This window comes from Halyomorpha halys, unplaced genomic scaffold (assembly GCF_000696795.3).
Source record: "Halyomorpha halys isolate HHAL.00 unplaced genomic scaffold, Hhal_1.1 Scaffold311.1, whole genome shotgun sequence".
Classification (NCBI taxonomy): Eukaryota; Metazoa; Arthropoda; class Insecta; order Hemiptera; family Pentatomidae; genus Halyomorpha; species Halyomorpha halys.
In genome coordinates this window covers 120,046-134,953 of record NW_027106659.1, presented here as the reverse complement: position 1 = coordinate 134,953, position 14,908 = coordinate 120,046, and the positions used below count along the sequence as shown (strand labels likewise).

Genomic DNA, 14,908 nt, shown 5'->3' with positions numbered 1-14,908 from the left:
ATGTTTTCTTTTCTTCCTATTGTTCTGGCGTCCAAGCGTCCAAAATGGCTTCTATCTTCTTGCCAGACAGAAATTCATGAGGACCTACTCCTCTAAGGAGACGTCCTCTCACCTCTCTCTCCACACAAAGACTGTCCTTTGTCAAAACGAAAACCTTCCTTGCGGTTACATGTAAACATCGCTTGTCGTACAATAGTTAGGGATTTTTCCAAATGATTTACTTTCTGAATATTATCCATTAGCACTATTTCTTGATTTCTATTTTTCCTTTAATTTTCTGTATTTTCAATTATGAGGGGACGAGTTAAAATAGTTTTTATGATATTTGAATCTGCTCAACATACCGCCATCTTGGTTTTTTGTATCACGAAGTTATTATAAACAATGAAACTTGGTTAGCTTGTTTTTTGGATAAACAAAACAAATGAATATTAAAATGATACATAAAATAAAACATATTAAAACCCTTTATACATCAAAATATACTATTTACTCAAAAAGAGCATATTACAATATATAATAATAATAGTTATTCGTAATCATGAGAGATAGTTGACCGTGGATGACTTATATGAGGAGAAGATGAAGGAGAAAATTTTATTTTTCTATTCATTTCTTTTGATAAACTTTATTTATATTTTGCCTCTTTATCTATTATTATGGTTACATATATTTTCTTTCCCTCAGTTTTATTTTTCTTTCCATAATTTTAATTTTTAAATTATTAACAAACTAATATATTCACATTTCTTTGCATTATATAACTTCATTTTTATTTTATTTCCTTAATTATGTTATTTTACCTACTTATTCAAATACCTATGTATACATTTTGTTTTCCACTTCTTTCATCACTTTATTTTATTAATTCCATTTTGTACAATTATTTATTTCATGTCATTCTGTTTATATTTTCTGTATTCATTGGTTGTTATCTTGTTCCGTTCTTAGCCCTGATGTAGGCTAGAAATTCTGGCCAAAACGTTGGCACGATTAAATAAGTTACTTCAACCTTTTTGTGTTTTAATTTGAACGCACCCCCCTACCATCTTTTCCTCGAATAATAGTTATTGCATAAATGCGTACATATCATTGTCTATTTTATATTATAACTATTTTTATTTCTTCTTTTTGTTCATTTGTATATAATTTTCTTATCGCTTATATTTACATAATTTTAACTCTATCTTAATTTACTTTCTCGAAACTTGTTGTAATTTATATATGTCCGATCATGGATTGATTAGTATGCTGTGTAATGTAGCAACCCGATGTATTTGGGCAGCATGGATGAACAAAGCATTTTTCTCTCTCTATTATAATTGTGAAAATAAATAAAAAACAATAATAAACAGGATCTCCTGTGATTGTTTACATTTTTTTTCAATTATTACATTCCTTCTTTAATTAGGTTATGGGATTGGCAAGCGATATATTACAGAAGATTCCTCATCCGATCGATTATGAAAGCACCGAAAAAGCAATGGGATATTATAAGAAACCTCTGGATGTAGTTCTTCTTCAAGAGGTGAATAATTTAATATTACTTCTTTTAATTACAGAACTGTTAGTGTTTTGGCTAACAACATATGGTTAGGGATCTAGTTTAAACACATGAGTTAGATATTATTTTGGTTTATTTTATATTTATAAGTTTTCCTTATTCTTTACTCACAATTTGTTCTTACAAAATTATAGATTTTTTTTTTGTTTATAATATATTTATTTTATTTTTGTTTATTTATTGAAATTTACAGCTGTATTTTTATAATAATACATCTAGTAAATGTGATATTACATTACAATGGTATGATACAGGCTTGTAGAGAAACTACCCATGGCACTCTAATCACATTTCTAAATTAGAAGGTCTCAAGGTCATCTTCTTTTCATGCACCTCGGATTATTACAATATATATATTAAATGTTTGAACGAGACCTTAATCAATGATGGTCCCAAAAAGAAAAGTCTAGTTTAGTCGCTTTTTGGAAGGTACAGCTGAATGAACTACATCCTATAGGTCAGTGGTTCCTTAGGTGAGTGCTGCGGCACTCAAGTTGCCCCAAGCAAATGCAACTTTAAGAAAGTTGCAAAAAAAAAAAAATTATATTCATAAAAACTTTTTGAGGTTATTAAACTAATAAATAAATTAATTATTTTATATATTCTTGTTTGAGAGTGGTTTAGTTTATTCTTAATTTAAAACAAATTTGATCCTTTTTTTTTTTCTCAACTTTATTCTTTACAACTTTTCCAATGTTTCGACCCTCAGGTCATTCTCAAAGATACCTTCATATTGATGTAATTTCCTTTTTCAAATCATAAAAATGCAGGCTAATTGCCTTTGTTCCATATAACCTCTTCTAAATAATTTTTTCCTAGATTTAAACCTTTTATAAAACACTTTTCTTCCTTCCTTCATTCACATTTGCAAAAGTTGCATGATATGTGATAATGATATCTGGATCGGTTATATACATGATATATGGAACATTAAGGTCTTTATGGATGATTTTATTTGGGCAAGTTGGGGGATAAAGTAAGGAGCATTTGTGGATTTTATGAAGGATTTTGGATTGTAAGGATTGGATACGAGAAGAATTCGTAGGTTCAGTGGAGCCCCAAAGCTCAACTCTGTACGTCTTGATAGGCCTTATTATGGTAATGTAGATCAGTCTTCTGTAATTGGTTTGAAATTGAGACTGTTTGTCCAATAAGTGTTGTAATAGTCAGAATCGACTTTCCTATCTTTTCAGTCTTGTAAGAGGATTCCAAGTCAGTTGTTTGTTCAGATAGGCAGTCCAAGACAGTGGATCTGTTAGACAGGGGTAAGAAGAATATTATAGGATACTTTAGAGCAGTTGGTTATATATTTATTAATTTTTTTTTATACACAAATTATAATAATCGTTCAGATCAAGCTAAAAAAAAATGAAGTGTGTTTTCAGCTCATTAAGAGGCTGGATGACAATTGGCCAGCATTGCACCGATATTCACTCTACTTCGAGAACACATTATTTCTTGAAAGTTGCCATAGTTCATTTCTCAGTCTCCAGTTTCCTGATTCTCCAAGAAACTTACCTTCACATTCTGGAGTTATGAATTCTTCATATCGCTATTCGATATACGCACTTAATCTGGCTGTCTCATTCTATTCAGGAACAATAGATAATTTTAAACTAGCATAATGGCAAATGTGGTGTGCCATGGTAGCTCTCTAATGCTTTGGGTATCAATGAACGATGTTATCGTGCATATATCGTGTTATAGCACTGAATTTATTACAAGTATTTGTATGTTATAAATTTATTACTTACTAGATTGAATCAACATCTGTTTAAGTTCCTTTACCTGTTATTAATCAATCTGTATTGTAAGAATTAAAAAATTATTTAAATGAAATAAAAAGAATTTTAATAGTTTTAACTAATTTCATATCTAAAAGATAGCTTGGGTTCAAATTAAAAACTTTACTATTAAATAGATAAATAGAATTTTATTTAATGCTTTAATATTTAACAGATACATTATTTAAATTTTATATTATAATAGACTCTTTTCTCAGAGCAGGTTTCTAGACAATCAGAAACATACACTTTTACTATCAATAACATTTAAAACTAATTTATATCTCTTTTACAAATGTATTCAAATTAAGGTAGAACAAAACTAACTAATTTCATAGACTCTTCTTTTGACGATTTCCTCAATTAACTAACACTGACTGCTGACAATCTTTCAGTAAACAAACATTAACAAAACAAAGTATTGGTCCTCTTACAGTTTTTAACTCACTTCTCATCCACCGAAGTGTATTGTTTGACAATACAAACAAAGAGTCCTTTATTCTTCTTGGGTGACTCTTTGATGTCTTCTTTTTTCAAGATGTCTCCCTTGAGATAGACAAAAGATGTTGAGGACCTCTTCATTCAGGAAACATCATTCCCCGCCCGCACCTAAGCAATGAATGTCCAAAAACCAAGTTTTCTTCCTTCCCCTTTTCTAGATGTTTGTTCTCAACATCGATTGTAGCACTACTTTTTTTTTTTCACGAGTTTTTTCTTATAATTTACTTTATGAATAATTTTCTTTAATACTTATTCTTAACTTCTATTTTTTCTTAAATTTTCTGTAACTACAATTTTGATGGGAAGTTAAAATAAAGTTTTTAAAATATTTGAATATTCTTAACATGGCCACAATTCAACGGAATTTTGGAAGGACTCAAGAAGAATAAAGGACTCTTTGTTTGTATTGCCAAACAATACACTTCGGTGGATGAGAAGTGAGTTAAAAACTGTAAGAGAACCAATACTTTGTTTTGTTAATGTTTGTTTACTGAAAGATTGTCAGCAGTCAGTTTTAGTTAATTGAGGAAATCATCAAAAGAAGATTCTATGAAATTAGTTAGTTTTGTTCTACCTTAATTTGAATACATTTGTAAAAGAGATATAAATTAGCTTTAAGTGTTAATAGTAAAAGTGTATGTTTCTGATTGCCTAGAAACCCGCCCTAAGAAAAGAGTCTATTATAATATAAAATTTAAATAAAATATCTGTTAGATATTAAAGCATTTCATTTGAACCCAAGCCTAAGATATGAGAATTAAGTTAAAACTATATAAAATTCTTTTTTATTTTTTATCTATAATTTTTCATTATTACAATATATTTTGGTTTTAGATTTCGCGTTATAACTCTTTGTTGAAATCGATGCGTCTTTCTCTAATTGATCTTCAAAAAGGAATACAAGGAATAGTCGTCATGGATTCTGAACTAGAAGAGATTTTCACATGTATCAATGAAGCAAGGATTCCGAGTGGTTGGCTTAAAGGTAAACCAGGCGAATTAATTCATAAAAATATATATTTTATTTGAAAATAACTATTTTAATTTCAATATATAACTTTTGAAATAATTTTTCTCATATTTTATTTTTGTTTATTAGATAATCTATATTAAGTACTAATTTCAACTAGTTATAATTATAATTTATTTTTTTAGATTATGTTGTATTTTTTAAAAACTCAAATCAGTATATGTATAATTTTTTTACTGTATATTAGTAACAAAGAAAAACATTATAACATATATATTTCACTATAAAAAATGTATTTAAATATGTAAGTATGTAAAAATTAATTTGTTGTTTTAGCGTATCCTTCGTTGAAGAAATTAGGTTCTTGGACACGTGACCTCGTAGCTAGGGTGACATTCTTTACTGATTGGAGTAAGACTATCCGAACTCCTATTACGTTCTGCCTCGCCTACTTTACCTTCCCGACTGGCTTCCTCACTGCTGTTTTACAGGTTGTCATAATCCAGTATTATTATTATTACACATTTCATTATTTTCAAATTAGACCTAATTAAACCTCCTTGTAAAATACTTAAATAATTCATATTAGTATACTTCAGCTACTTCTGTTATTGATAACTGAGGCAGATGGAAAAGTTCAAATCCTCATAGCTCATAACACCCAATTAAACACCTACATAGTCCCATAATTGTTTTTGTTGGTTCTTAGTACAGTACTGTTCGGCGGCCTTTACTCTCAAGATGCACTCTGCATCCAGATGACTCAACCTTTCACGATGGCATGTGCTAGTAGCCTCTTTTTATCTCTTGATCTTATCGCTGTTTAGTTCCTGTTTTGTAATTATGGTGAATAATAATCAATCATCCGAGTTTTAAGGCGACAAAACTCTCATTCTAGCAAGTGCAGTCAAAAAAAGACGGAGGCATCAAATAATTCATTTATGGCAGCATCCATACTGAAATAATGATGGAGGACAAAGTCCTGCTGTTGTGTTTTGCGAATTACTAAATCACACACAGAAGTTTCAGTTCTATTATAAAGTGGTGATTTCTACTTTTAAAAAATTATTAGATCTCATGAAATCATTATTTTTATTTTTATGAACACTTTAATATTAACATTGATATAATTATTAATATGAAAGAAGAGTTGAATTTATGAGATTGGAGCTTCAGTTTTTAATATTGAATCCATATCCGTCCTACATTAATATTTTGCCTTGTTATTTACATCAATAAAACTTATCTAAAGGATGAATTTGGAAATTTGAGCTTACCCTAACACATTCAAGACAGCACATATTTTTGGAGACTATCCCCAGAATCCAAAAGTTTTTTTTTGCTTTATATTAACCATTTCTGATAAAAAAAAAAAAAAAAATCATGTTTGCAATGGAAATGAGTCGCTTTGTAACTCCCTTTGTACAAATAAAATGATTGCACACCAGTTGTGTGGTATAAAAAAAATTTTTAAAAAACACAATTTAGAACATTGTGCTGGCAAAAAAATACAAAAATAATCAGAATGTTTATTTTAATTTTGGATTTTGGATATTGGTCATAATACCTAGCTCCCTATGAATATATAGGCTAAAGATATATAGGATTATTACAAAGAATAAAAAATCATTGTTATTTATTTTATTATTTTCAATTCAATTCTTAATTATATTCTAGTGTCAAAAATTATATCTTGAGTGCACAGTTTGGCCTGTTTAGCGCGCTCGAATTAACTTGAGCGTACAAATTAAGGGGTTAATTTGAGCCATTAAACTTGAAAATCTGTTGAGTCATTTATCAAAAAAAAAAATAGTTAAGTATTACAAATGGTTAGACTTCAACTCTTCTAATAAAATAATTGTTCATTTTTTAGAGATCGTATTGCCCCAGAATATAAATAGGCAGGCTATAATACTTAACACACTTAATCCTCCTTGCAGTTATTTTAAGTAGAATTCACTTTTTCAGGAAAGTCATAGGTTTTTTCTTTATTGAAATATCTAAACAAATTACTTTCAGAAGACCATTAATTGACTGTGTGTAATCTTTAAAAGGAAGATGGTCCAAGCAGGGTCAAAATAACTCAAACAGTAAATAAACTATTTAAATAAACAAAACCATATTTATTTATTTTAATAATATGGTTTTGTTTATTTATGTTGTTCTTTGCTGACCGCACTCCCCCGACAAACTTCTTCAAGCATTAATCTACGGTCAACTATCTACACCTCATAATAAACTATTTAATGTGAGCCAGTGTTTCGTCCCACTTTGCAGGGCTTCATCAGGTCTAAAAAAGATACAAACAACTAAAATAATCTAACAAAGTATAATAAAAGAGAACATGAAATAAAAGTAAACTCTAAGGTATGGCTAAAAATAATTTAAAAACATGTGAAAATTTATATAAAAATTAACAGAGCAAATTAAAGAAAATAAAAATAAGATGTACAGTAGAAAGTATTAAAAAAAAAAAATTACAAAAAAGGATTAGATAATTAATAATGAAAATAATAAATTAATGCAGAAAATAATAATAACAAATAAAAAAGTAGATAAGCAAAGAAATAAAAATACAGTACACACTAAAAGATGGAAAATATGAATAAAATCAAGGTCAAGAAAAAAGGAAAATAATGACTAAAATAGAACACCCACCTTTATAAATGAAGGAAAGTAAATGAATGAGGTAAAGGTAGATATAGGATATCAACAGGGCAGTGGAGTGGGTTAATTTTACAGTTAACAAATGACATTATATTTAAAAGCAAAATTTCTTTGGTACATTGTTTTAGTTCTTTGTATATTTTTAGCCCTGATGAAGCCCTGCAAAGTGGAGCGAATGTTAGCTCACAATAAATAATTTATTTACCATTTGAGTTACTTTGACCATCTTCCTTTTTTAAATTATTTTCAATTTTTTATTTGATAATATTTTTTTTATATGCTCATCTTTAATTGATGTGAATTTTTACTTTTATGTTAAATAATGATATTTCGAACTTATTTCCAGACTGCTGCCAGGCGAATGGTCATATCTATTGACACATTACTCTGGGAATTTGAACCTCAGAGGAAAGATATCCGTGAAATCACTTCTGCTTCTTTGGTAAGAGTTTATCTTTTAATTTTGGATGGTTATTGCTTGTAACATTTAAAGGTTTAATGTTAAGGCGATGAAAACACTGGAAAATATTTGCATAGATAGATAGAGGATAGATGCCTAGTTTGAGAACAGTAGAGAAAGAGGAAAGAGGAGTTTTGTTTGGAGTACTTTAGCTCATTCTGAATTGTAAGGGTTTATCAAGTGTTATCTCGATACTTCTGGGAAAGGTGAGACGGTGGCCGAAAGGAGTTAGCCAACAACTCTGTGTTCTGGCATGGGCACTAAAGGAAAATATACAACAATTACGTGTGAAGACTCTGTGTGTTCTGAAATAAACTTTTTTCTTTTTATATAAAGTTAAGTTGAGTCAACTCAGTTAAGTTAAAATCGAACCATAAGTTTTATTGGTTTTTGTTGTTTGTATAAGATAGTTTTTTTTTTCTTTGTATATAAGGTATTTCTTCCCTATAAAATCTGAAGTAAGCATCTAACCAAGAATCACTTTTACTTTTTTTTTTGGTTTGATTTTCATAGAATGTTTGATTTCGTTTTTGTTTTTGTTTGTATAAGATGCCTCTCACTACAATTTTTTATACAGCTGTAGCCATATTTTTCTCGTTTTATTTACCTATATATTTTTTCCAATTAATGTTACTTTAATTCTATAGGTGAGAGGTTATCTCTTCTATAGTTTCTATAGAGGGACACATTGAGACTTATATTGTTCTGTTCCGGTTTTTGTCATCCAGTACCAGCGATCACTCCACATCTACCAGTGATATTTTGGATTGACTCTAGCATCAGTGAGCATAATCAACAATTATCGGGTGTTGTTGCATCTTTTAAAACATGTCTTCTATGTGATCTGGTGGCAATCACTTGATCTTGAACAGTGATCAAAAACTGTTCTCTCTCAGAGAATAACTTTCCAGCCATTAACCATTGGACTGATATTTCCTTTTATTATTATCATTTCTTTGTTTTGGAACCCACTTCTCCATTCCTTGCCACCCCTTCTCCACTGAGAGTGGACAAATATAAAAATAACTATAAACATCAGACAATAGCAGTTATATTAAGTAAGAAATAAAAGTAAAGAAAATTCCATTATTCAAGTTCACTTGCTCCAAGTTGACTTCTGTGGTTTTTAGATGATTTACAGTGAACTGATGAGACTGGATTTTAGATTTAGTTGCTTTCATAAATCTCTACACCCATTTATAAATATTGTTGACATATAAACCCAACCTGTGATTCATATTGTTCTATATTTTATCTGTATCTTTTCTTAATAATTAATATTTAACTTCTCAGGAAGGAGTATATGTTCGTGGAATGTATTTAGAAGGTGCTGGATGGGAATCGATCACGATGAAATTGTGTGAGCCGCAGCCGATGGAGCTTGTTCGTGAAATGCCTGTTATATTGTTCAAGCCAATTGTTGCTCATAAAAAGAAAACAATCGGTATGTATTGCAGTGATATTGGTACCTATTGTAGGATATTGGCATGTATTGTAATGATATTGGTACGTATTTTAGTGATATCGGCACATATTGGAGTACATTGTAGTGATAGTGGCGTACATAGTAGTGATATTGGCACGTATTGTAGTGATAATAGCATGTATTGTAGCTGTATTAACATTTATGAAAAAACAAAACAAAAATATCGACTGTTGCCTTGAACAGTAAATGGACACTATTGTTAAAAGCAAAAAAATATAAATTAAGTGAAAAGCGTATTATATAGAATAAGATTAATATTAGCTAATTTCAATTTATAACAATAATAAAAGGAAGATGGTCGAGTACAGTTAAAGAATTAACATTATTTTCAAATGCAACATATTAGTCAACCGCCAACCCCCACCACTTCTCTTTCCTGAAAGAGCTGAACTGAAAGCAGTCTCAGTTACATTTTTTGTGCTTACCTGAATTCAGTAAGGTAGATTTCCTATCTTGTTCATTATTTTCCTTTATTCTTGTTTTTATTCTTATTACCTTTTTCCATCTTTTAGTGTGTACTGTATTTTTGTATTTATTTTTTATCTACTTTTTTATTTGTAATTATTTTGATTTCCATTACTTTTATAAAAACCTTTTTGTAACTCTTATTTAATTTAATGTTTCACTGCAGTTCTTTTTATTTTCTTTAATGTCTTTAATTGTTCATTTTTATAGAAATTATCATAATTAGCCACGCCTTAGTTAAATTTTATTTTTCTATCTATTTACTTACTTTGTTACCCGATTTAAGTGTTTGGATCTTTTTTAAGCCCTGCAGAGTGTGGCAAAACATCTCACATTAAATAGTTTTATTACTATAAATTTTTTCTTTGACCACTCCCAGATCATCTTCCTTTTAAAATAGTGTTTTAGCATATACAAAATAAATTGTATAAATTGGACTTCAAAGGATTATAACTTGTTTTATATTTTCAAGTTATGAATTATTTATGGTTTATTAATGTATATATTTATTATTTTACTATAAGTATTAATTTACATTATAATATACTATATTGGTAAATATTTAATTATATAATATTTGATCAATTTTATGTTATTTAGACATTTTGTGAGTTTGAATCATAAAATTAAACATTTAAAAAAATTAAATTCTCAAAGTCAGTGAAAAGACAGCCTCTTTTTAAAGACCTGGATATTACAGCAAGCATTTGTTGATATTATACATTGGCTGCCTTTAAAAAAGCTTATAACGCTTATTAATTTATATTGTAAGGCATTAATGAAGTTTTTAAAAACTCAAAGAATATCTAAGACTTAATTTTGATCTTAAATTGTAACAAACTTGTGATAAAAATTGAAAAAGACTATTAATTGTTATCGTATAGTTGGCTGCATTAGAAGATATTTGAAAATGACCAATAGAAAACACCTAAATATTACTTTGGACAAAATACAATTTCCAAATATATATTATTCCAATTTTCAAAAGTTTATTTGATTATCTTTATATGAGAGACTTGGTAACACTAATTTGAATGAATACTGCAAGTACTGAAATTGATTTTAAGTAGTTATTTTTTATACTATTTTAACTGATTATCTATTTTTAAATGTTTTATGTCATTTGTAGGTGTGTACGAATGCCCTGTGTATTACTATCCTCAACGATGCGGAACTCAAGGCAGAGAGGCTTACGTTGTAGCTGTCGACTTAGGCATATCTCGAACCTCCAGCCCCCATTACTGGATCAAACGTGGCACAGCTCTTCTTCTGTCGCTTTCTACATAACTATGTAACTTAATTATGAATAAGGCATAAAATTTCTCTAATAGATAATATTTCATGATATATATATATATATATAATAAATAGGTAATGTATTGATAATAATTTGTACTTAATCAAGATTGAAGACTGATATTATGCCAAATTAATTCTGAACGTTGTTTAGAAAGTTTCGTATTTTATTTTGGGTGTTTTGATTATTTTATATTATTGAATGCATAAATTGCTTATTAATAATTTTAAAAATATTTTATAGTGCCGAGGATTATCTTCTACTATGTGAAAGTTTGGGATTCCGAATGGATCTACGATGAGATTATAAGAATGAAGCTTGTATAATATTCTGCCTAGTTGTTTCCCATTTTACCTGTATATTTTAATAAACAATTTATATTAAATTGTTCATTTTGCTTTATTTTTTTTTTAATAATGATTCTTTGTAATCAAACAAAAAAAAACAATTTTTTAAACCTCTAGAAACTTGAAATTTTGTTTTAATATATGTATATTCTGAAAATTGAATAACTGCATGTAGATCGACAGACAATTTTACACTTTCTATGTGAAATCTAATATAATAATTTATAAAAAAAAATATTACTGGCTCATGGGGGACTGAAAGCCAGACGTCTATGGCAGAGGTTGCCAAAGTGGTAGTCTGCAGACCACTAGTAGTTCACGAGAAAATTTTGCTAGTCCCCAGAAAAATGTGGAATATACTTACTCTTCACATTAAGTTATGTTTTAACATTTATTGAAACATAATTCAATTCATAAAAATATGTTAAAAGTTGTAAAATACAGCTGGTTAAAACTACCTTTACCACTGAGAGGAGTTTCATCTTCCACACCCACACTGAGATTGGTTTCACTTTATTTTATTTTTTTAATTCCTCTTAAATATTATTTTACTATTATAATACATTTATACAATCATGAAAAATTACACCATGGCTTTGAAGCCATAGGACTTAAATCGAGTGGGAAGGGACTATCTGCTGGTGGTAGGTGTGAGGTCAAAATCAGACTACAGAGTCCAAACGCTTTTCCTCAGTGGGTGTTCCTTGGTTTGTAAGAAACAGCCAATTGCATCGGGAATTACGAATAAAGAAAATAGAGGATTACATCAAAAAAAGGTTCATGAAGTACCACTCCCAGTTACCAACAGTTAAAGGAGCAGTGACCTACAACTTGAGAAACCCAACTACAACCCGAAGACTGAAACCCAGGATGCTGCAGGACATCCCGTTATAAATTCTATATTTATCAGTTCTGTTATTGTCACTCAAAAATTTTATTTTATCTTATTATTTTTTCTGTTCATCTTTTTCTTAAATTCATTTTCATTTGTTTTGTTTTTTTCATTAAAAGTCAATTATTTATTTTGTTAAATCCATAAGTGTCATTGTTTTTGTTATTAACGTTTCTTTTATCTTTTATTAAGAATTATTATTTTAATCTATTTATTTTATTTTAATTTTTTGTTTAATTTATAACATTGTATATAGTTAGGGGTGTCTCTTGTCTTGTTAAAAAAAAAAAAAAAAAAAGTGTACCTCTTACATTAACCATGTAAGGCCCACCAAACCGATCTGGTATTAAACAAACAAATAAAAAAAAGCGCCTTTCCTCGGAGAAGACATAAACATAGGGTCAAACTGGCATGGCAGGAAGCCAACAGGCTCTACCACACTTTCTAAAGTCGCTGTAGAACCTCTAGAGGACTACTTTGAATAAGCTGCAGAGCCATTAGAACTCCTTTCTTTGGCAGATAAAGACATCATGCTTTAGGAGGCAAATGATGATGGAGGAACAGTGCCATTCTGAAGATCTAGGACAGTGCCTTATTTATTTTTTCTAATATCTCTAGAATGAGAAATTAACTGATATTTAGACAAATAATTAAAATGAAATAAATTTTAATTATAAAAAGTAAGGGGTAGGGAAAGAGAGAGCGGTGTATGATAGGCAGAAAAGAATAGGTGCCACCTACTCTAGAAAGAGTATCAGGAATCATTAGAGACCTAGAAAGTAAAATCAATGAAGAACCATGCACTCTCAGACAGCCTCAACATGAGTCCAGGAAAGGGGAAGCTCTCCACATTAGTAAAGAAGCAAATCCTGATCAGGCACAAAAACTCTTCATCTGGGATATGCTACAAGAAGAGTCCCCAACTTCTGGGAGTGGAGTATCCTGGGAAGGTATCTGTGGATTGAGAAACACTAGGGCAGGAGACTTTCCCTAATGTCCCTGCTTCAAAGCAAAAGTGATGCCAAACAGGCCATGTTCAGAGAGGGAAGGTTTACATTGAGGTTAATACCCAGAATTAGTCTTAAAGTTCAAGAATGGGCAACTTCTAGGTTGTCACAATGTAACACAGGTGTACAGTATGGAAATGTTCTAAACAGGATAATTTTAAGTTGTGCTATTTTCAAATCACATATCTCAGAACCAGAGTAAATTAAGCTTCTTCGGCAAAATAGGATAGAAATGTTCCTTTCTGTTACTGAGCATTATTCTTTATAATTGATTATATATGCCCTGCCCACCAGAGAGAGTTCCTTATGGGCTTCAAGAACAAACATTGTAGTCCCAATACCGCTACCTAGCAACCAAGATCCTAAAAACAATCATCATGTTACTTTATGTTGATTTCTTGTGTATATTTTAATGCTACCATTGTATAAATAATTATTGTTATATTTATAAATGCATTTCAAATACATTTGAATACTGATAGAGACTGCACTGACTCAGTCTATCATTATTGCTCCTTGACTGAAAACCTAAAAAATAAATATAAATACCTGACTGCAGCATTACCAACTGAAACAACTCCCAAGAAAGGCCCACATGTTTCTCTGTGGATGGAACACAGATGTTTTCCAAGGGAATGGAAACATGCTGTGGTCACTCCACCCCTAAAACCCTGAAAATGAGGAGCAGTTACAGAAGATTACCTGCCCATCAGCCTACTTAAGTATACCTCAAAAATATATAAGAAACTGATCCTCATTCATATCCGAAAACACTGCAACACACAGGATGTCATCCCTCAGAGCAAACCGGGTTATCGTATGGTGTTAATTGTTACCATGATGTAGCAAAGCTGCCTAGTAATGCAGCAGTGAACTTCGACCAAAATCTTGCCACTACCATGAACTCGACAGTACTCAGGCATTCAGCTCTGTGTCCCTCACTCCACACTAACCCATGAACTCAGAGTTCCCCGATCCCAGGACCAACTGGTCGTTATTATCGGCTCGTACCTCTGCGACCATTCTTTCTCAGTTCGTTTCTAAACTGAAATGGTCAACTATCTTCCTATCATTATGAAGACACGTTAAGTTTTTGATAACCTTCTTGCTTCCTTCATTCCACTATTCCGTTCTCTCACTCTATCCCCCTTTCTGCGAGGTGACAGTTCTTGATGCGAGGGTCTCTTCAACCCTTTTAACATTATTAACCTCTAACCTTTCTATTCTCTTCCCTAACCCCACCCTCATATTTTATTTAAACTAATATCACGTATTTTTTGTTTTGATTTCACTTTTGTTCCATCATTATGCGGAGGCCCCTTACCTCCAGATATATTAACCAAGGGACCGAATCTGTGATCAGTTCAACGAAAATCTAAGTATTTTTTCCACCTTCTAGTATCATTGTTAGAATAAGATAATATGTTCCAAATTCATTGTGTTAGTCTCCTAGCATAGATATATCTTA

At 30.3% G+C, this 14,908-nt stretch overlaps 1 protein-coding gene across 2 annotated transcripts in view; it reads left to right on the top strand.

The window, feature by feature from the left end:
* kl-2 (dynein heavy chain 2, axonemal kl-2) overlaps positions 1–11,586 on the top strand; it is a 192,858-nt gene extending 181,272 nt beyond the window's left edge. For both annotated transcript variants that reach the window (XM_014421280.3, XM_014421281.3), the window contains 7 exons: positions 1,412–1,528; positions 4,684–4,834; positions 5,156–5,310; positions 7,833–7,928; positions 9,240–9,390; positions 11,027–11,188; positions 11,438–11,586. In XM_014421280.3, coding sequence (XP_014276766.1) covers positions 1,412–1,528; positions 4,684–4,834; positions 5,156–5,310; positions 7,833–7,928; positions 9,240–9,390; positions 11,027–11,184 — 828 coding nt within the window. In that variant the 3' untranslated portion in view covers positions 11,185–11,188; positions 11,438–11,586. The remainder of the gene's footprint in view (positions 1–1,411; positions 1,529–4,683; positions 4,835–5,155; positions 5,311–7,832; positions 7,929–9,239; positions 9,391–11,026; positions 11,189–11,437) is intronic.
* The last annotated feature ends 3,322 nt before the right edge of the window (positions 11,587–14,908 follow it).